The sequence below is a fragment of the Littorina saxatilis genome, linkage group LG13 (genome assembly GCF_037325665.1).
Source record: "Littorina saxatilis isolate snail1 linkage group LG13, US_GU_Lsax_2.0, whole genome shotgun sequence".
In the NCBI taxonomy this organism is placed as follows: domain Eukaryota; kingdom Metazoa; phylum Mollusca; class Gastropoda; order Littorinimorpha; family Littorinidae; genus Littorina; species Littorina saxatilis.
In genome coordinates this window covers 42,240,140-42,262,867 of record NC_090257.1, presented here as the reverse complement: position 1 = coordinate 42,262,867, position 22,728 = coordinate 42,240,140, and the positions used below count along the sequence as shown (strand labels likewise).

The 22,728-nt window shown below is 40.9% G+C and overlaps 1 protein-coding gene across 1 annotated transcript in view; it reads right to left on the bottom strand.

The window, feature by feature from the left end:
- Positions 1–918: 918 nt before the first annotated feature.
- Positions 919–22,728, bottom strand: part of LOC138945903 (uncharacterized) — a 45,930-nt gene continuing 24,120 nt past the window's right edge. The window contains exon 11 of the mRNA XM_070317422.1: positions 919–2,466. Coding sequence (XP_070173523.1) covers positions 2,210–2,466 — 257 coding nt within the window. The 3' untranslated portion in view covers positions 919–2,209. The remainder of the gene's footprint in view (positions 2,467–22,728) is intronic.

Genomic DNA, 22,728 nt, shown 5'->3' with positions numbered 1-22,728 from the left:
TGCAGACAATCCCTTAATGATTCTTTGAGTCCCTTTCCTACCATGAGTACACAACATTGCAGACGAAATAGATTCTCGAAATAACTATTATAAATTATAACCTAACACAGTGTACCAGTATGCATGCTGATTTTCAGGGTTTGTGACTTGTGTCCTATACTTTTCACTCCCTAGTACCCCCCACAATTCTTATTCATTGAACTAACTTTCCGTGTTCGTCATTTTAACGTGAGTACAGTGCTTTGTGTTGCTCGCTCTCACGTGCAGTCGCCATTGTTTATTTGCTAACTTTACATTGCTATAAAACAAATCACGCATACCAGATTACTGGATAAGTTTTTTCTTCATTCTGTCTCTTTACTTTGTTGCTGGGTCGACAAATCGAAAATACACGTGAAAAACGTGACGTCATTCCAATGCGTAAAAAAGCAAGTGCTATTTGCAGCACAATTTCCATCTAAAACTGTGCTCCTTTTAACATTCCATTACATTTTATATTACGTCTGTGGCACACAATTTAAACATGTGTACTTTCTTTTACCGTTGAGCATATTTGGTACAAAAAGAAACAATGTCAAATCGTTACATGCAAAAAATAAACAACTACTACATTTTGGTCAATATGTTCAAAATACAATGAACAGACTACTTTGTTAAAAAACACACCACAAAAAACAAAAACAAACATTGTGTGTGTGTGTGTGTGTGTGTGAGTGTTGTTGTGTGTGTGTGTGTGTGTGTGTGTGTGTGTGTGTGTGTGTGTGTGTGTGTGTTGTCGTGTGTGTGTGTGTGTGTGTGTGTGTGTGTGTGTGCGTGTGTGTGTGTTGTCGTGTGTGTGTGTGTGTGTGTGTGTTGTGTGTGTGTGTGTGTGTGTGGGTGTGTGTGTCGGTTTGTGTGTATGTGTGCGTGTGTCTGATTTGAGGTGAGGCAGCTTTGGAGTGCATGTTGTTCGTTTTAGTGAATGTATATTCAAATGTTCTTCAGCGTCGTTTTTACATTTAGTCAAGTTTTGAGTAAATGTTTTAACATAGACTAGGAATCGAGACGAGGGTGAGTGCGCGTGTATAGAGCGATTCAGACAAAACTACCGGACCGATCTTCATAAAATTGCACATGAGAGTTCCTAGGTATATTATCTTCAGACCTTTTTTTCCTTTTTTTTAAATAAATGTCTTTGATGACGTCATATCCGGATTTTTGTGAAAGTTGAGGCAGCACTGTCACGCTCTCGTCTTTCAACCAAATTGGTTGAAATTTTGGTCAAGTAATCTTCCACAAAGCCCGGACTTTGGTATTGCATTTCAGCTTGGAGGCTTAAAAACTAATTAAAGAGTTTGTTCATTAAAGTTTTCATTAAAATCGATTGCATTTTATTCCTCATCTTTTCTTGATTTCAAAACGATACAGATTATGTCATGTTTATTCTACAAATGTGCTCAGAATGAAAGAAAATAGGTTCAGTAAGTAGTACGGACGCGTGCTTCGCGGCGGCGAGCGTGACCCGTCTCGGTCTTCAGCCCAGACTATCTGAATGTCGTCTCGGCGATGATTGGTTTGTGGTGTTGATCTTGACTAAATGTTTTTATATCGCTTCACGAGACTTTATAAGTTGATGTCGTGGATCAGTTTGTATAGATGCGTGTGTTGGCGTACATGGCAGGATTGAATGTTTCTTACTGCAGTGTCAAGACAAATTCCCAAACTTGGCCAATGAAAGATTCTGTATTCTGTAACACGTGCACGAAATAAGCGTGCAGAAACGAAAAGCTAGTATAGCGCAGATGCTCGCAGCGCTTCACAGCAAAGCGTGCTTTTTTCTATTGTTTTCCGTTTTCTGAGCTTTTTTTCCATCTAAACATAACATATCTATATTTTTATAATTAGGAAATGATTAAGAATCAGATGGAATCCTTTTTGGATCAAATACACCAATTCTAATTTTATATACAATGTAGAATTTTCAGATTTGTAATAACCAAAATAAGTTTGGGTTCAACTATGTATAGCGTTAATACAGATCCGCTATTTAGAATATAAATCACGTTAGTTTAAGTATGTCACATTACCTTAACTATCAACACACCTTACGCGTATGATATGCCCTACAAAGCGTGTATCGATACTGAGATTTAGCTTTACCTATATTTTACGATTCGATGAACATCTTAGACAGGTTAATTAATACCTGTGGTAGGTATGTCTCTCTTTTTTATGCTACTCTAATTTTCATCTCGCTAAATTTAAGGGAGTATTCGTGTCCTCCAAACGGGACCCAAAGTATCCCGTGAGTATCTGGATCATTGCTGTTGGGCATGTACTTCCCGTTCAGGTTGGCATTGGAGCAGTCCCAGTACCACCAGGCGCCGTGCATTTTCTCTGCACAGTTGAAGTCTTGCCAGGTCGACGCGTCGTTGTCCCTGTCCCTCGTGGTGAACTGCATACCGTTATCATGGACCATGCTGTCAGCTGGATAGAGACAGTTGTACTTTCGTTAGTTCATGTGTTTGTGTTTGTGTGTGTGTGTGTGTGTGTGTGTGTGTGTGTGTGTCTGTGTGTGTTTGTGTGTGTATGTGTGTGTATGTGTGTGTCTGTGTGTGTGTTTGTGTGTCTGTGTTTGTGTGTGTGTGTGTGTGTGTGTGTGTGAGTGTATGTGTGTGTGTGAGTGTGCGTATGTGTGTGTATGTGTGTGTGTGTGCGTGTGTGCGTGTGTGTGGTGTGTGTGTGTGTGCATGCGTGTGTGTGTAGGTGTGGGTGTAGTTATTACGAGATTTATGATTAACTGCCGCGAAAACTGAAATCACCTGAAATGCCGTTTTGGATCCGAATCGGGTTTTTTTCTTCTAAATGCGGTCTAAGCATGACAATGTCATTGTTTTGTGAGCGATTAGGTTCACCGCTTCAGGTGTGATAACGCTTATATACCGGATGTTAGCAACCTTTATCGATCTTTCTTTTACCCATGTATTCGATATAAATATGTATTCTGTATTATTTGTTTTGTAGAATGTGGATTTTATGTTTATCATATACATACGAGAAGCCTGTTGAACATACACTGTGTTTGATTGTGGTTAACTTATAACTGCCTACGTTTTTTGGTGTGACATGACTATTTTGCGAGGTAATAGTCAGAGGTTTTGCACTTTGTTCGCAGTGTTGATCACCTATGAGTGTTTGGTATCAAAATGATGCGTCGTAGAATTTCCATCTTATTGATGTATTTTTTTTAATAGCGTTTTTGATGTAGTTTTCTTAGTGCAGGAATTTTTGTGTATTTTTGAGGGATTTTCCCCGAGTACGCAGTACTAGGGTCCAACAGACTTTAATTGTGTGTGTGTGTGTGTGTCTGTCTGTCTGTCTCGACTTAACAGCTTATTGCTGGGAAACTACTGGGCGCAGTTCGTTCAAAAGTTGATACACTAACTTGATAATAGGTCCGATTGATCGTATTAAAACTTCATAATGTTACCTGGGACCTAAATGCGAAATAAATCACAAAAGCCACTCTTAACGGTGGGAGTTTTTGCGGTGGGAGGCTGGTCACTTTGTGAACAGCCTGAACTAAAGGGGACACTTGAGCGGCGAACACGTGACGAGAAAAGCATGATTTGCAAGCCAGACAACGGGTGAGGAAATGGTCTCGGCAAAGAAATGACAATGCAGGGTTTGGTCTCGGTGAAAGAGAGACAGAGAGCACAAGAGAGTCTATGGCCAAAATCATCCGGGTTCGATTCCCGGCATGGGCGTTCTATTTTTTTTTAAATTCTTGTTTACTATTGTTTATTATGAACGTTTTAATGTTTAAGTTTACTCTAATAGTTTTTTTAATTGTGTAAAATAAATGAATAATTTTTTTTTTTTTTTTTTTTTTAAATCCAAGTGACCCGGGTTTGATTCCCGGCATGGGCGGTCTATTTTTTTTTTTTTTTTTAATTCTTGTTATTGTTTATTATGAACGTTTTAATGTTTTATTTTACTCTAATAATTTTTTTAATTGTGTATAATAAATTTAAAAAAAAAATTTAAATCCACGTGCACAAGACAAAAACTTTCATACTGGGGGAGCGAGCCAGTCTGAAGAGTACTCGTTTTTTATAAAGTTTGTAGCTTTTAAGGAGGTTGACAGCAGCCTCGAAACTCTCCCTCTCACTCCCCATTTTGTTCTGTGGTCCCAGAGCAACGTTTTCATTGGTTCCTTAGCTGTGACGTCAGGGACAGTCATGGAAGGTATATAAGCTGTTATTTTTTGAGGTTCGTGATCACCAATCTGTTCACCTCAACTGTTGCGAGCTGGTTCTAGTGTGCTTGCAGCAGACCCAGCACAGCACAGATCCACTTCTGGAATCTTAAGCTAAATGTGTCCCAAGACACACATTTTGTAGTCCTGGCATCCTGAAAGGCAGAGGCCCCAACCTACAGGTTTGCTTCCATACCAAAAACGCCTCCAGACACGGGAACTTGGGAGCAGAGGCAACAGCTCCGCTTGAACCTCAGAAACCAAATGTGCCTCCAGACACACAGATCCCTTAGACGGCCGAGGCTGTGGCCTCTAAGGTTCTCTTGTACCAAACCGCCTCCTGACACTGCATCAGATTGCTTGCGCTGGCATCTGCTTACATAGACCCACATTAAGGTGTTACGAGTGTGTTCGGGTTGCGGTTCTTGCTCATGTTTATACTCACTGAGTTACTTCCCTTGGATCTGGATCTGGATCTGGATCTGGATAACCCGCCTGGGTTGGTGGTTTGCGGGTGCGAATGCGTATACGCACGGTTCAGTGTGCTTTCGCGAAAGGGTGTGTCATATGCACGGCTAGAACTAAGATACTTCTTGATTTCAGTAAATAGTTTCATTACATGTCAGCTAGTTCGTTTTTAAATGATTTTTTAGAGATCGCCAAGTGGTATTGTGTGAATAACATCATTCGATCGATTGTACGCACGGCGCCGTGCTTCTAGTAGCTCAGTCCATTCCTTCTTTCCGGTGTGGAAACAGACGTGTTTCTGGCGAAAGAATCGGCGTTTTCAACTCGCCATATCTTCATATTCATTCGGACTAGAACAACGAAATATAAATTTCTTCTAAAAAAAATCCCGAGCCTTGCGACTCTGGAAGTCATTTTCTTACGCGAAGCGGCCTTTGGTAGGTACGACAGTTTTAGTCCCAAGTATATATATATCTAAAACGCACGTGGACGAGTTTTCAATGGCGTATTTGAAGTCTGTGAATGTTGTGATTACAAATCATTTCGGGGCACCCCTCAGTCTATACGTACAGACAAACAAATTGCATGGAACGAAAGTTGAGAGGCTGGACTGTAAGTTGTTGTTTTGACTTCTACAAATCTCGCAGGTCTTTTATGCAAAACAGACTCAAAATTGCATTGTTCACGCAAGTGTAGATCTAGATGACGAGACTATCGAAGGAATGGAATACACTTGCCTACAGATATAATAGACAGACACTGTCTATTTATATCTATGACTTACCCTAGCCCATATGTTAGAATAAAGAACATACTTTGCTCTTTTGAATGATGTATGATTTGGCACTGTACACAGGATTTTAGACCTGCCCCCGAAGTGATTTTATAATAATAATAATAATAATAACGGGCATTTATAAAGCGCCTTATCAGAAGTTCAAAGCGCGTGACAACAATACATGTATACAAAAATCATACAATCACTGTCAGATTCAAACAACACATCATGCACATCTCACATCCCCAGACTCTATACTAAGGAACTATCCGTAGTGTTGTTGGAACAAGTGAGTTTTCAAATTGGACTTAAAAGATGAAATGGATGGAGAGTGACGTAATTGAAAGGGGAGTGAATTCCATAACTGAGGTCCATAATACGAAAACGTGCGGAAGCCATGAGCCTTGCGTTTAAAGCGACCTTGACAGAGAAGTCGAGCATCATCAGAAGAACGAAGGGTGCGAGAGGGAGTGTAGAGAGAGACCAGTTCAGAAAGATAGGCAGGTGCCGATTCAGAGATGATATTGTAGCAGAAGCAGGCAGCTTTATTATGGGGGCGAGGACGCCCCCATTCTATACGGATAGTTTCGAGGTTGACCATGGGCAGCGCCATTTTGTTGTGAAATACGTCATCAGTTTGTGTACACAGGAAGTTGTGACATCCGTCACCCTATGGGAGGGGTGGAGGCAACATTGTTCATCTGTAGAAAGTTGTGAAATCCGTCACCCTATGGGAGGAGTGAAGGCGAAATTGGTCATCACAGAGTTTGTGTAACACAGGAAGTTGTGAAATACGTCACCCTATGGGAGGGGTGACGGCAAAATCGCAAAAACATAATAGGTCGCATTGTGCAGGGTCAACTGCAACAAACTCAAACCGAGCCATTCATACCTAGTTGTATTTGAGTGACTTATATACCAACATTTTTATGTCTTATTTTTAGCACAGGTGTAGAAAAAATCATGAACCAAAGTGTTATTTATTTTCTAATTTAACATTTATTTTACAAATGTGACCATGGTCTTTCAAACATACAGTGACATTAAACATTGTTATGTTAAAAAAAAAGAAGAAAAAAAAGCTTTTGTGCACAAATTAGAAAATACATTGTTATTTACATTTTACCTACAGGCCATGCGCCAAACAGTGTGTCTGGCAAAGTCCCACCCAGCAAATTGTCAAGAACAGGCGCTTGCATTTGGATGTGTCCAATGGGGATAGTAGGTTTGGTTGTGATCAATCAGAATAATGAAGGAATAAAAATGTATGACAGTTTGGTATGATGACATGCAATTTACATATGCTGAAATATAATACTATACATTATATAATATTATTATGGCTGTTGCCATGACCGTGAAGCCCAACTAAGGTTTAATGTTATGTAATTCAAAATACCAAAATCAAGCACCTATTAATCTGGTCTACGGTTTTTGCGCGTGAAGATTGAGGCCTTCAAGCTTTGTGTGGAAGAATGTGGAAGAATCTATTTTTATGCACAAGGGGTCTACAATAATGTTTGCGCGTCACCACGTATAATGTAGTCACCACTTGCATAGAAATGCTCTCAAGCGTGACAAAACGTGTTTTTTATGAGAACTATTGTCAACATAAGTGTTGTACATGTCAATGTTTGCTTGGTTGACAGATGCGTTCGTTATAGTGTACACCGACGCACCCTTATATCATAATAGGCGAGTCTTTTGCACAACATCCGGTCACTGGATACTTTTTGCGCGAGAAGATTTTGTTCACGTGGAACTACAAACTTCAAGTACAACAAGGTAAGAGAAAAGTGTATATGTGTGCTAACGTACATCATCAACTTGAACATTTTATGTTGCTGTCATGCGTGTTGTCGAAATAGTAAACATTGCGAGCGCTGACAGCTCAGTGACAGTGTTGTGAGCCGTCAAAACCTTGCAAGCCGTCAACCGTTCTCACGAGATCAGTTAAATTTTCTCTCTCTCTCTCTCTCTCTCTCTCTCTCTCTCTCTCTCTCTCTCTCTCTCTCTGTATGTATGTCAGTTGTCTGTGTCTCCCTCTGAGAATCCCCGCTTCTGTCTTTCTATGTCTGTCTCTGTGTGTGTGTGTGTCTCTCTCTCTCTCGCTCGCTCTCGCTCTCGGTTTGTCTCTCTCATCTGACTCTTGGCACACAGGTCAAACCAGAGGTTAACTTCAGTACACGTGTACCTAGCAGCAGGGGGGAGGGGAGTGGGGTGATTTCTTCAATTAATTATAAGGGCAGTCAACATGTGTCGTTGTTTGCCGTTCTCATGAGAACAGTTACTTTTGTTTTGTTTGGTTTTTTGCTCCAAATTTGTGCATTTTCACAACAGGCTTTTCTGTTTCATCTCTCATACATGGTGTCAATTGGACACAAAAAAACACGGAACAAAACAGAAGTAACTTATCTCGTGAGAACGGTAGTGCACTAGGTTTGCAAAAAAACACGATAGTATCATAGTACCTTATCTCTTTCAACCCGTATGGGGCCCTTCAACATGTGACAGACTCACAAATGCACCGAACCCATTTGGTTCTTCGAGAGAATTTTTGCGTGAAAACCTTTTCAGGGCCTCAGGGTCAGCTCAGGGTCAGTGTCATAAAGAGCCTACATGTATGGCCGGACGAAACCATGTTAACGGAAGGGATATAAGTATGGCAATCCGTTTGTACAGAAATTACGTTTTTTCCTGTTGATCTAAATAATGAATTATTTAACTAAATAATTCATTATATAGCTAAATAATTCATTATTTAACTAAATAATTCATTATTTACACAAAAGTAAAAAGTGTGATTGTTGTAATTAAAGAAATCTTTTATTTACTAAACAATTCATTATTTAATCAAAAAAATCCATTATTTGCTATATAATGCATTATATACTATAGAATGCATTGTATACTATAGAATGCATTGTATACTATAGAATGCATTCTATAATATAGAATGCATTGTATACTATAGAATGCATTCTATAATATAGAATGCATTCTATAATATAGAATGCATGCTATACTATAGAATGCATTCTATAATATAGAATGCATTCTATAACGTTACGAAACTACTCTCTGTGTCTCTGTCTCTCTATGTTTCTCTCTCTCTCTCTCCCTCCCTCTCTCTCTCTTTCTCTCTATTCAATTAAACTGTGTCAGTGTCTCTGTCTCTCTCTGTCTCTCTCTGTCTCTCTCTGTCTCTCTCTGTCTCTGTCTCTCTCTGTCTCTGTCTGTCTGTCTGTCTCTCTCCCTCTCTCTCTCTCCGTTTCTCTCTCTCTGTTTCTGTCTCTCTCTGTCTCTCTGTGTGGCTCTCTCTCTCTCTCTCTGTCTCTCTCTGTTTCTCTCTCTCCCTCTCTCTCTCTCTCTCTCTCTCTCTCTCTCTCTCTCTCCGTTTCTCTCTCTCTGTTTCTGTCTCTGGCTGTCTCTCTGTGTGTCTCTCTCTGTGTCTCTGTCTCTCTCTGTTTTTCTCTCCCTCTCTCTCTCCCTCTCTCTCTCTCTCTTCCTCTCTCTCTCCCTCTCTCTCTCTCTCCCCCTCTCTCTCTCTCTCCCTCTCTCTCTCTCTCTCTCTCTCTCTCTCTCTCTCTGTTACTGTATTGTACAGGGCCGGACTAGTCGAAGAGGAGGGAGGGGGGTTGCCAGTGGGGGTCAGGGGGCAAAGCCCCCTGAAGCTGATGGGTAGGTCATATTCTGAGATAGCAAAATGGTCGCTCCTTGCATGAAACGGCATAAAATAAACAATAATAAAAAATGTTTTAAATAAGTGAGGTACATGTTTAGGCTGGGGGGGGGGGGGGGTTGCGCAACCCCCATAACCCCCCCCCCCCGGTAGTCCGGCCCTGTTGTATACTATAGAATGCATTCCATATTATAGAATGCATTCTATATTATAGAATGCATTCTATATTATAGAATGCATTCTATATTATAGAATGCATTCTATATTATAGAATGCATTCTATATTATAGAATGCATTCTATAGTATACAATGCATTCTATAGTATACAATGCATTCTATAGTATATAATGCATTATATAGTAAATAATGGATTTTTTTTTATTAAATAATGAATTGTTTAGTAAATAAAAGATTTCTTTAATTACAACAATCACACTTTTTACTTTTGTGTAAATAATGAATTATTTAGTTAAATAATGAATTATTTAGCTATATAATGAATTATTTAGTTAAATAATTCATTATTTAGATCAACAGGAAAAAACGTAATTTCTTTACAAACGGATTGCCATATATAAGACCGTTTTTAGCAGATTTCCACACTGCTAAAACCTCACTTTCTTGCAGTTGCTTTGTCTGCAATGCCTTACAACTCTACAAATAGTTAAGTTTTTCGCGTTTGTGTTGTAATTTGCAAGCAAACGTCGTGCATAGTAAAGTTAGTCGACTTTGCTACAATTTGTAAAAACTATAGCATTACCTGATACCCCCTTTTCAATAATGGAATCAGTGTTTTGTTATAATCGTTTTGTAAGCAGTTCTACTGCGCACTTGCATTCTGCGTTAGGACGGAACCAATCCGTCTACAGAGTCGTCTGAGTCAAGGGCCGTCTCAAGTCTAAATAATATTAGTATAAATCATAACTAATTTTCTTCACACCATCATAGACATAATGTTGCCTCACATGTTCTTTGTACAATCGTTGGTTTTCACAATAAATATTGCATTACTGTACTTGTCTTCTTTTTCTTTAAACAAATGTTAACTACTACCTAACTTGATTTCAGACCCACACCCATTATTATACACACATTTCACATTTAAACCATTTGTCGGCCCCCTGTCGATATTTTTCGACTAAGTTCCTTGTACCTAATACGTTCAGATACAGGAAGCCAGTGAAGTTCTTTCATGAGAGGAGTGCAGGGTTGTCGATGCTGTGCTCTGAAAATGAGAATTTTTCCATAAACCCGTCAAAAAGCTCACTCTGTTTTGGCCGTAAAAAGCGCTCAAATGAAGTCAATTTCTAACCTGTGTCGTGTGTTCGAAGGAGTACATCTCAGCGATGCCATTGCCTTGCAACCTCAAAGAAATATATGTTAATAACCCGCTAAATGAACGTTTTTTTAGTGTGAAATAGTCTAAAAGCCGGAGATTTGCTTCGTTTCTTTGCTGCGACACAAAACCAAAACCAACTATAGATCTGCGGTGACATTATGAGTTCGTTTTTGACATTGCAGTGAAGTTGCGTGGATCTTCGACGATTCCCGTTCGGTTTAATGTGGATAGAGCTTTGATTGAATGTAACTGCTTTGAAAAGTTACAACATGAGTCCTTGGGATCGATGTTTTTCGGTAAACTTCTTCGTATCCTTGACTTTACTTTTGACTTGAACAGATCCAGATCGGCTGGGGCTGTTGATCGCCTACACAGATCTATATGAAGTTGACTCGACACGGCGAACCGCCGAATCCGTGCCCTCTCGTCGGTCCTACCCCCAAATCCCTTACCAGCCTCAGACCCCACCTCACCATTCTAACCTCACTGGCGCACTATGTGTGATTATCCCTTCCTCATGAAAGAGAAAGTGGAGAAAGGGGAAAAATGAAGATTTTTTCTTACTACACAAGTCAGGGATAGTCAGGGATTGTTGACATGTACATTGTCAAGAGGTCAAAACAAATTTTAAAAGCTGTTGGACACTGCACTAGTGTTGCTCTAATCAAGGCGAGTCTGGAACAATAGGTCCACCCCACCAAAAAGTCAACATGGAATTAGTTATGATTTTTTTGGCCTTTTTGCTTGGGTACGGCCAAGTCAAAAAGGTGAATAGTCATAACAAGTTCAGTTTGGGGTCTTTTTCAAATCTGTTTGCTGCATCTTTTCTGTGACCATTCTGGCTATGCACTGACAGTCAAAAAAGTGAAGAAGGGGGAAAATGAAGATTTTGGGTGTTGGTTTTTTTTTGGGACAAATTTTGAAGAAGGGAAAAAGGAAGATTTTGGGTGTTGTTTTTTTCTAAGTCCAAAAAAGATTAGAAATATTCATAACAAATTCCGTTTTGGGTCTTTTTCAAATCTGTTTGATGCATCTTTTCTGTGACCATTGTGGCTATGCACTGACACACAAATAAGTGGAGAAAAGGGAGAAATGAAGATTTTTTTCTCACTGCACAACAGTCAGGGATTAGGGTTACATGTTTACATGTACATTGTCAAGAGGTCAAAACAAATTTTAAAAGCTGTTGAACACTGCACTAGTGTTGCTCTAATCAAGGCGAGTCTGGAACAATAGGTCCACCCCATCAAAAAGTGAACATGGAATTAGTTATGATTTTTTTTAGTCTTTTGGCTTGGGTACGGCCAAGTGAACAAGGTAGGAAAGGTTAGAAATAGTCATAACAAGTTCACTTTTGGGTCTTTTTCAAATCTGTTTGCTGCATCTTTTCTGTGACCATTGTGGCTATGCACTGACACTCAAAAAGGTGGAGAAAGGGGAAAAATGAAGATTTTGTTCTTACTATACAACAGTCAGGGATAGTCAAGGATTGTTGACATGTACATTGTCAAGAGGTCAAAACAAATTTTAAAAGCTGTTGGACACTGCACTAGTGTTGCTCTAATCAAGGCGAGTCTGGAACAATAGGTCCACCCCACCAAAAAGTCAACATGGAATTAGTTATGATTTTTTTGCCTTTTTGCTTGGGTACGGCCAAGTCAAAAAGGTGAGAGGGGTTACAAATAATCATAACAAGTTCAGTTTGGGGTCTTTTTCAAATCTGGTTGATGCATCTTGTCTGTGACCATTGTGGCTATGCACTCAAAGTCAAAAAAGTGCAGAAAGGTGACAAATGAAGATTTTTCCTTCTTTCAAGACAATGTGTGATTTGGCACATTTTGCCTCAGTCTTTATCAAGAGCCTGTCTAACCCACTTTGAAGCTGTTGGAGACTGCAGTAGTGTTCCTTACATCAAGGCGAGTGCACAATGGTGCATTCTTCTTCTTCTTAGTGATAGGTAGCCAACATCAGCATGGTGATGAATCTGCTACGCTTGGGTGATGGTGGTTCCGGTCTATTGCTTGGTCAGGGGTGAAGTTCAGGGGGGGGGGGAGGTTGGGGGTAGGGAGGGGGGGATGATGGGTCAGTGGAGAGTTGCCAGCCTGGCCTGAAAGGATGCCAGGGATGGCGCTGTGGCAGTTTCTACAGGCAGGCGGTTCCACTCTGGAATGGTGCGCGGGAAGAATGTTTTCTGCCTGTAGGCTGTCCTAGAGTGGGGGATTTCGTAGGACAGAGCGTGGGTCTGCCTGGTCGTGCACTTGGGTGGGCTTGGCTTTGGTGCGTGGTTGCTCTTCACTGCGACAAGGTCGTGGTGGACTTTGTAGAAGGTTGTTAGTCTCGCTCGCCTCCGTCTGCTCTCAAGCGTAGGCCACTCAAGGTCTTCGAGCATGTTGTTGACGCTGGAGGTCTGGCGGAAGCGATGCGACACCCATCTGGCTGCTCTTCTTTGGACCTTTTCGAGAGAGGCACTGTCTTCAGCGGTGTGTGGGTCCCATACTGGGCTGGCATACTCTAGGATGGGTCGTACTAGTGCCTTGTATGCAGCCGCCTTGGCCTTCTTGTTGCTGAGCTTGATGTTGCGTCTAGCAAAGCCAAGTGCTCTGTTCGCCTTGGTGGTGATGTTGGCGATGTGGGTGTTCCACTTCAGGTCTTTGGTCAGGGTGACGCCGAGGTACTTAGCCTGGGTCTCCTCCTGGAGTTTCTGGCCGTGGAGCTGGTACTCGTATGGTAGGGTGGTACGGCGTCGGGTCATGTGTACGGTGGTGCATTTGGCAGGATGGGATGCCATCTTCCACTTCTGTTCCCAGGACGCCAGTCTGTCGAGGTCTGTTTGGAGGTTTTCTTGGTCCGCTGCTGTCTTGACACCCCCCCCCCCCTAATGTTCACTTTAATATCAATCAATCAATAGATATTCAGTCACAGTTTAACTAACTCATTCACCCTCATCACTCACTCATCCATCCATCACAACAACACTGTTTGATGCACAAACTGACTGCCTTCCGCCCTGGGAAGCCGCTTCGCTTCGCAATAACAACAACAACACTGAAAACTCGCTGGGAAATACCCCCACCACACGTGTCACACGTGTGCTTGTTTCTTCCGACTAATATCAATTTTGGAGAAAAAAAAGGACAAAACTGGATGAAAAATTCTACGGCCCCAGCAATCTCATTACTCTGAAAGGGGAACCGGAAGTGGCTGGTCCTCAGGTTTCGAAGTTGACCGATATTCCCACTAAAGTGACCTAGATCCAAAGCCAGCCAGCCATTAGAATGCCGCGAATTGTTGTTACAGCCCCTGACTTTTTTATGTACGGAATCCGGTAGTCTTTTTGTTGTTGTTAAATAATTATATTGCCAAACGTTATGACATTTTGGGATAATTGAAAAAGTTTCAATACACATTGGCTGAGCACCTGTGTGCTCAAAGGAAATGTCGCTTGTTTTTATTAAAACTAATTTTCAATGGTCATTCGTGCAAACCGTCACACAAACATGCGTGCCTCTGTGCCTCTGTGAGTATGCGTGTGGCTGCTTTCATAGTTAGGGTGCAAGCGTTTTAATCATTTACCCCACACCAAAAGCCCCCCCCCCCCCCACACACACACAACCCGATACCTGTCAAATTCCCTCAGAATGCATGAACAATTCCGTTACCTCAGATCATCACCAGGAAAAATTCCTCCGCATCCAAAATATCAGGACTTTAGATATCAGATACCGACTATGTAATGCGCTTCAAAATCATATTCGCAAAGAGAGAGAGAGAGAGAGAGAGAGAGAGAGAGAGAGAGAGAGAGAGAGAGAGAGAGAGAGAGAGAGAGAGAGGGAGAGAGAGAGAGCTGGACACGAAGAAGGGAAGCTACAATCGCCCCAGGCCATATATATACTAAATTTTGTTTCCTGAGCCTGGACCATTGAGACGGTTACCTCATAGATCTGTTCATTCTTCAGTTTGTCGGTGTCAAAAGTCCACACAACCGTTCTTTGTCCCGTTCCCGTACCAACCAAGGGCTGCTGCCACAACAATGGAACGCTGCGCAAACGGCCGTTCATGAGAGTGACTGCTGTAACAGCAAAACTTGTGTGAAACATAAGTAATCAATTTATCCACTTGACTATATTCACAACAGGGACCTATCACTCTGCTTTGCATGTTTTTATGCCCACGGATTTTCAAATACTCTGCAACACATGTAACCCAAATTCAACATGTGCCCGTACAATACCGCTGCTTTTATGAAAACATTGCTTCGGCCATGTTGATTTTAGCGACATGGTGGCCGCGTTTGAGTTTGAGCGAATTAATGTCCTCCTTGGTGGCGTGAAGGAGGGCTAGTTTGCTGTCAAAGCCCTCTTTAGAAAGTTCCTCCGCCACCGTGCTGGGGAGCTGCGCAGACCATTTGTCGAACCGAAAAGGATCTCGGCTGGATTCCATTCTAAGAGCTTGTGAAGAGCGCTGCTGCGACGCGGGCGCAGGTAAAAAGCCAAGTGAGCGGCCCACTGCTGGTCAGTCAAACATGCCTGACATCAGCTCACAATTTAAGACACAAATGCACCATAAAAGCATGCAGACCGAGGGGTTGTGACTGGTGGTACCCACCAGCCACAGGCACAGTAAAAAGAGAGTTTAAATTATATTTATACTAAATAACACTTTAATCAACCAATTTTCTTGTTGGAATTGTAAATCGCTTTGAGCTGTAAATCATGACTTGCGTTATAGAAAAGTGTTTTCTTTTCTATTTTTCATTGTTAGGTGGATTTCAGCGTTTTAGTACAAGCAGTGGCGAGCAAAGACTCACTCAATTTGTGTGTGCGCTTGAAAGCGCGCGCGTGTTTGTGTGTGTCAATGTGTGTGTGTGTGTGTATTTGTGTGTGTGTGAGAGTAGGGGTGTGTGTGTGTGTGTGTGTGTGTGTGTGTGTGTGTGTGTGTGATCAAAAGTTGACGAGGGAGGGGGGGGTGGTTGGTGGGTTGGGATTGCGCCGGGGCACTAAGGACACTAATTGTTTGTAGTGCGATTCAGGCAAAACTACGGGACAGATGTTTATGTAACCTTGCAAACAAGTGTTCTGACCCCCACCCCTTCACCCTGATTCAAACTCATGTATCACAAGTCCAGCGCTCTACCAACTGACCTACAGCGCTCCCAAATTATTTCTTTTTATCATTTTTGTCAGTCAAGATAATGGGGGTGGGGTTGGTACGGGAATAATTGTGAAGCAGACAATAAGGCAACAACTTATTTTGTTTACAGGTATTGTATATGTATACAGTGAACTTAGCTGTGTTCAAGTTTAGTTATGTTTCTGTCGAGCGAATTTTTTTTAAATACGTTTTTACTACTAAAAGAGTTATAATTTAATGTGTACACCCTCGAGAAACCTCGATCATTTTCTGAAAATGCACGTTGATAAGTACCGTTTTATGATAAAGTTATACTCTCCATTCATTTATATACACAAACTAATGTTTCATTTATCATTTGTAGAGCTAAATATGTCAGTTGGGATCATGTTAAGAATCGCAGTGTTTTTCGCAAAATCGTACTTGACAACCCCCAGTAAAAAAATTCTAAAAAAAACGTTAATACGTCAACCTCTTTTTTTCTTTGCACAGATGTGTCCATATTGCTTAGAGGAACCTTTGCACAAAATGTGTAATGTTTCTTTCACGCGATTTGAACACACAAGTAACCCCTTAAGAATCGCAGTGTTTTTCACAAAATCGTACTTGACAACCCCCGGTAAAAAAATTCTACAAAAAAATGAATACGTCGACCACGTTTTTTCTTTGCACAGATGTGCCCATATTGCTTAGAGGAACCTGTGCACAAAATGTGTAATGTTTCTTTCACGCGAATTTTTTTTAAATACGTTTTTACTACTAAAGGAGTGGTAATTTTATGTGTACGCCCTCGATAAACCTCGATCATTTTCTGAAAATGCACGTTGATAAGTACCGTTTTATGATAAAGTTATACTCTCCATTCATTTATATACACAAACTAATGTCTCATTTATTATTTGTAGAGCTAAATATGTCAGTTGGGATCATGTTAAAAATCGCAGTGTTTTTCGCAAAATCGTACTTGACAACCCCCAGTAAAAAAATTCTAAAAAAAAAAGGTAATACGTCAACCTCTTTTTTTCTTTGCACAGATGTGTCCATATTGCTTAGAGGAACCTGTGCACAAAATGTGTAATGTTTCTTTCACGCGATTTGAACACACAAGTAACCCCTTAAGAATCGCAGTGTTTTTCGCAAAATCGTACTTGACAACCCCCGGTAAAAAAATTCTAAAAAAAAAATGAATACGTCGACCACCTTTTTTCTTTGCACAGATGTGTCCATATTGCTTAGAGGAACCTGTGCACAAAATGTGTAATGTTTCTTTCACGCGAATTTTTTTTAAATACGTTTTTACTACTAAAGGAGTGATAATTTTATGTGTACGCCCTCGATAAACCTCGATCATTTTCTGAAAATGCACGTTGATAAGTACCGTTTTATGATAAAGTTATACTCTCCATTCATTTATATACACAAACTAATGTCTCATTTATTATTTGTAGAGCTAAATATGTCAGTTGGGATCATGTTAAAAATCGCAGTGTTTTTCGCAAAATCGTACTTGACAACCCCCAGTAAAAAAATTCTAAAAAAAAAGTTAATACGTCGACCCCCTTTTTTCTTTGCACAGATGTGTCCATATTGCTTAAAGGAACCTGTGCACAAAATGTGTAATGTTTCTTTCACGCGATTTGAACACACAAGTAACCCCTTAAGTCACCACCGAGTGGTAGACAACGACATTTGGTAGCACTGACTGCCAGCTTCACGGTAATGCGCACCCCTAGCGCGGCTCTGCTTGGGTGGGAATGTTCTGAGCAAAACACTGTGTGTTACTCCATACCCCCCGCCCTCCGGGGGGGGGGGGGGGTGTTTGCCCAGTCGGTAGAGGCGCTGGCTTTAAAACCGGTTGTTACTATCAGCGTGGGTTCAACCCCCAAGTTCGGCGCGGGATGTGTGTCCCAGAGTCAACTTTGTGCAGACTCTCCTCGGTGTCCGAACACCCCCGTGTGCACGCATGCGCACGATAAAGATCCCAGGGTCACAGCGAAAGCCTCAGGCCTTGGAAACACGAATGCATGCAAAAATATGAAGCCCGGGTACCGGGTGTCCGTTCGGCCAACAGCCAATAAAGTAAACATTTCAGCACAGACCCAAGATGACCCAACCCGGTCCATAGGCAATTTCAGGTCTCCTCTAGCAGCCGGCAGCCAGCTGTCAACAACCCCCCTTGCATTTTTATATTTAGTCAAGTTTTGACTAAATATTTTAACATCGAGGGGGAATCGAAACGAGGGTCGTGGTGTATGTGCGTGTGTGTGTGTGTGTGTCTGTCTGTGTGTGTGTGTGTGTAGAGCGATTCAGACTAAACTACTGGACCGATCTTTATGAAATTTGACATGAGAGTTCCTGGGTATGAAATCCCCGAACGTTTTTTTCATTTTTTGGATAAATGTCTTTGATGACGTCATATCCGGCTTTTCGTGAAAGTTGAGGCGGCACTGTCACGCCCTCATTTTTCAACCAAATTGGTTCAAATTTTGGTCAAGTAATCTTCGACGAAGCCCGGACTTCGGTATTGCATTTCAGCTTGGTGGCTTAAAAATTAATTTATGACTTTGGTCATTAAAAATCTGAAAATTGTAAAAAGAAAATGTTTTTTATAAAACGATCCAAATTTACGTTTATCTTATTTTCCATCATTTGCTGATTCCAAAAACATATAAATATGTTATATTCGGATTAAAACCAAGCTCTGAAAATTAAATATATAAAAATTATTATCAAAATTAAATTGTCGAAATCAATTTAAAAACACTTTCATCTTATTCCTTGTCGGTTCCTGATTCCAAAAACATATAGATATGATATGTTTGGATTAAAAACACGCTCAGAAAGTTAAAACAAAGAGAGGTACAGAAAAGCGTGCTATCCTTCTTAGCGCAACTACTACCCCGCTCTTCTTGTCAATTTCACTGCCTTTGCCATGAGCGGTGGACTGACGATGCTACGAGTATACGGTCTTGCTGAAAAATGGCATTGCGTTCAGTTTCATTCTGTGAGTTCGACAGCTACTTGACTAAATATTGTATTTTCGCCTTACGCGACTTGTTATTGTTTAATTTCATACAAAGCCGGATTTTCCCGTGTAACATGCCCCTAATGGTTTTGCCCTGAGGGCGTAAAACTTACATTTTCTCTCGGTTCGGGCATAGATATCCCTTGACAGGATCGCCAACTCCGCGAGTGCGCCAACGCTGGCCCTGTTTCGAACTCCCGTCTGCGGCTGCGAGAGGTTTTGACAGTAACTTTACTTCCGGTGCAGTCTTTCAACACATGGAGAAGAAGGAGAATTTCGAAGGGGAGGTGGAGTTTGTGGCTGAGGTAAGTGAAAAGAAAACAAAGCAATACAAAAAGATCATTACTGATGATTGAAATGAATCATGTGAATCAACAATAAAGATTGATTGTGGACGGCACGTCATTATTTTTGTTTTTAACACTTGAAACCGAAGCTGTGCACGCAAGCTGATCAGCAGATCGTTTTTCTGCAGAATTCTCACTCACATCGGCCACTATTTTAGCTCAGCGAACAGACAAATTTGCAACAGAACAATTTCTGAATGTTTGAAATTCGGCTGTAGATGTATACCCTTTCTATTCCATGGGTTGTTTTTTCAGGGGGAAAGTACCGACATCTCAATCGCTGAAAAGATGACAGCATCACCACCAGGCATGGGAATTGAAAATTGTATAAAAGGCGGAAAATTTATAACTGAAGACGCGAAGCGTCAAATCGATGGCGCGAAGCGCCTAGCCTTACTAGGGGGGTCCGGGGGCATGCGCCCCCGGAAAAAAAATTTCTCCAAAGAACCCAGATGGTGCAATCTGGTGTCATCTGAGCTCCAAGTTTGCCATTAAATTCTGTTTTTAGAATCAGATTTTTTAGTACAAAAATGTACCAATTTTTGCTTTTTTGAAGAAAAAAAATATATACATGTATTATATGGTTTAAATTTGTAAAAAAATTGATCTTCTTGAGACAAACAGGAAAATGTAACTTGTAACATAATCTGTGCAATCTGGTTTACTTTCAAGACATAAAAGTTCAATAACTGAGGCGGGCGGTAGCAGTGCGTGAACAAAGTACAGAAAGTTTTCGCGGGCTTTTGCGCAAAGGCCAAAGTAACCGGTGCTTTTTTTGTGTGCCTCCCCCTTTTATTTTTTCGGCGGACACTTTTGCATTTTCGGCGGAACAAAAAAAAAATTCGGCGGAAATCCGCCGTTCGGCGGACAATTCCCATGCCTGCACCACAAAAGAAACTGCAAGAATTGCCAAAAGTAAGTAAAAGTATTGACAGATCTGTGTAAAAGACTATATGAAAATTTAGAACTGGAACAACAGATATTCAAGAAATAACCGATAAGTGATATAACTGAACCATTCATGGAAGTTAAAAATGGTGCAGGAACTGAAGTCAGATCAACACATCAAAAAGATCAGTGCAATATATTTGTTTTCTCTCCCCTCCAGCATAATTCTGTTTTGATATATGCTTGATGTCTTCTGTTGTTTTTAAATTCATTGTCACTTCTAAATTGCATGCTTTATTGCAGAACGCTTGTGCATCTATCAAGAATGACAACTGCCTTTCACCGGAGCTCAGAGAGCTTGTCGACCAATTCAGTAATTGAAAAGTAAGTTTTTGAGTAAGGCGGTATAACACAAAATCAGCTTGCAAAGTCCCAGTACCTGAAAGATCACTTTCCATCATAGTTTTCGAGCAAAAATACTGCTTCGTTGCACAGAGAGGCTACTGTTTAAAAATATTTTAGGTACATCCCTGCCACTACAATATTTCATGTGTTTTTTAAGATCATTAATAGCACATGTCATAGTTGTAAGACATGATAAGGATTCATGAAAGTGGTTTGTCAACACGTTCTATAACGACAATACAATACAATACAATACAATAACTTTATTAATCTCTAAAAGAGAAATTACATTGCTGAGCGTTTGTGTCCGTAATAATAACATACATAAAACATTCAAAATAAACATTTGTTCTTTGTCCTGAGAAAATATAGTACATTGGTTATCACATAAGAAAGTATATTAAAAATAAATTAACATGCATTCACCATCAACAATGCACAAAAGAAAGTCAGCACCTTGCCGGTTATCACATATTGTCTAAGAGAGTAGAATGCAAAACAAAATCAACAATACTGAAACAATACAGAACACTGACCCCGTGCATCAGAGCGACAACACCAGCATCTACCGCCCCACCTGAGAATTGAAGATGTGAATTGCAGATGGAATGAACGAATTTCTGTAGCGTGTGGATCTTGCGGTTGGTTGTCTGAATCTGTTGCTCCTGTCTGTCCGTCTACTGTCAAATTCCGGTCTGAGTGGGTGCGAGTCGTCAGCCAAAATCTTCTGTACCTTGTCAGTCAGTCGTCGTTCATGTGTTGATGTGAAATTGTCCTGCTTCCTCCCAACCACCCCACTTGCTTTCCTGATGAATTTATCTAATCTATCCCTGTCTTGCTTGTTGATGTTGCCACCCCAACACACGGAGCCAAAGTACAACACACTATTGCACGTTGAAGTGTAAAACATCTGAAGGATTTCTTGTCTGATGTTAAAAGACCTGAGTTTTCTCAAAAAGTACAGGCGAGAGTGGAGTTTCTTCACAAGGGCATCAGAGTTTGGTTTCCATGTCAACTTATTGTCTATAATCATCCCCAAATACTTATACTGCTCTACCTTCTCTACGACCTCCCCCTTGATCACTATCTCCCTGTGTACATGTTCCCCCCTCCTGTTGTCCATTATCATTTCCTTTGTCTTCCCCACATTAAGCTCTAAATAGTTGTTTTCACACCACCCCACAAACCTATCTACCTCCTGCCTGTAGTCAGAGTCGTCGTCAACAGTCAGCAGTCCGGTCAGTCCAGTGTCGTCAGCAAACTTGGTTATGGGGCAGGAGTCACTAGAACTTCTGAAATCTGCTGTGTAGAGAGAAAAAAGAAAAGGTGAGAGTACTGTGCCTTGTGGTGCCCCTGTGTTTGTGCAGATTGTGTCTGAAACTGATTGCCCCCCCACCCTAACATACTGTGGCCTGTTTGTCAGGTAGTCCATAACCCAGAGGATGGTGGCTGCTGGGACATTCATGCAAAAAAGCTTCTCCGCCATTAAATGAGGCTGTATAGTATTAAAAGCGCTGGAAAAATCAAAGAACATCAAGCGAATATAAGAGCCAGGCTTTTCTAAATGAGAGTAGATCTTGTTTAAAACATTCAACACAGCATCATCAACACTCCTGTTTTTCCTGTATGCAAACTGACATGGATCAATAAAATCTTTCACACAATCACTCAGTTTGAACAAAACAACTCTCTCAAAGACTTTCATACAAACAGAAGTAAGTGCCACAGGTCTCAGGTCATTCATGGTTATCACAGTCTTTTTCTTTGGCACAGGAACAATGCATGAAGTTTTCCATAGGGCCGGTACCCTGCTAGCTCCAAGCGACATGTTAAAAATGACTGAAAAAATATAACTGAGTTGCTCTGCACATAGTTTTAAAACTTTGGGCATCATCCCATCTGGTCCCCCCGCCTTGCTAGCATTAACATTCTTCAGCCCCCTCTCCACCTCTTCTTCCGTCACCACTATTGGGGAATCTCCTTCCGTAAGCCCACTATCACTGGTCAACCTGTCCCGCATTGCCTTCCTTTCCCCGCTGAAGTCATGTTTATCGAAGCGTGCATAAAACTGGTTGAGATCATTTGCATCTGACTGCGTAGCGTTGCTTTTTTCCTTACTCCCACCCTTCTTCCCCTTGTAGCCACTCATGACATTCAACCCCTCCCATGCCTTCTTCATGTTGTTCCCCGTGAAATTTCCCTCTACCTCTACAAATGGAATACAAAATTTAATATGTTCACATCCATTCATGTAAAGTGTAGTTTTGGGTTGTTGTCGTGTGTTGTTGGTTTTGATTGTGTGCAAGCATCTACATCTTCAGTTTCACTCTTGGGTTGATTTCTGCTATATTTGTATGTTGTTTTAATTATAATACTTTATTTTCTGTGTTTTAGGTGCATATCTGGAAGAGAAACTTCTGCTTTTTCA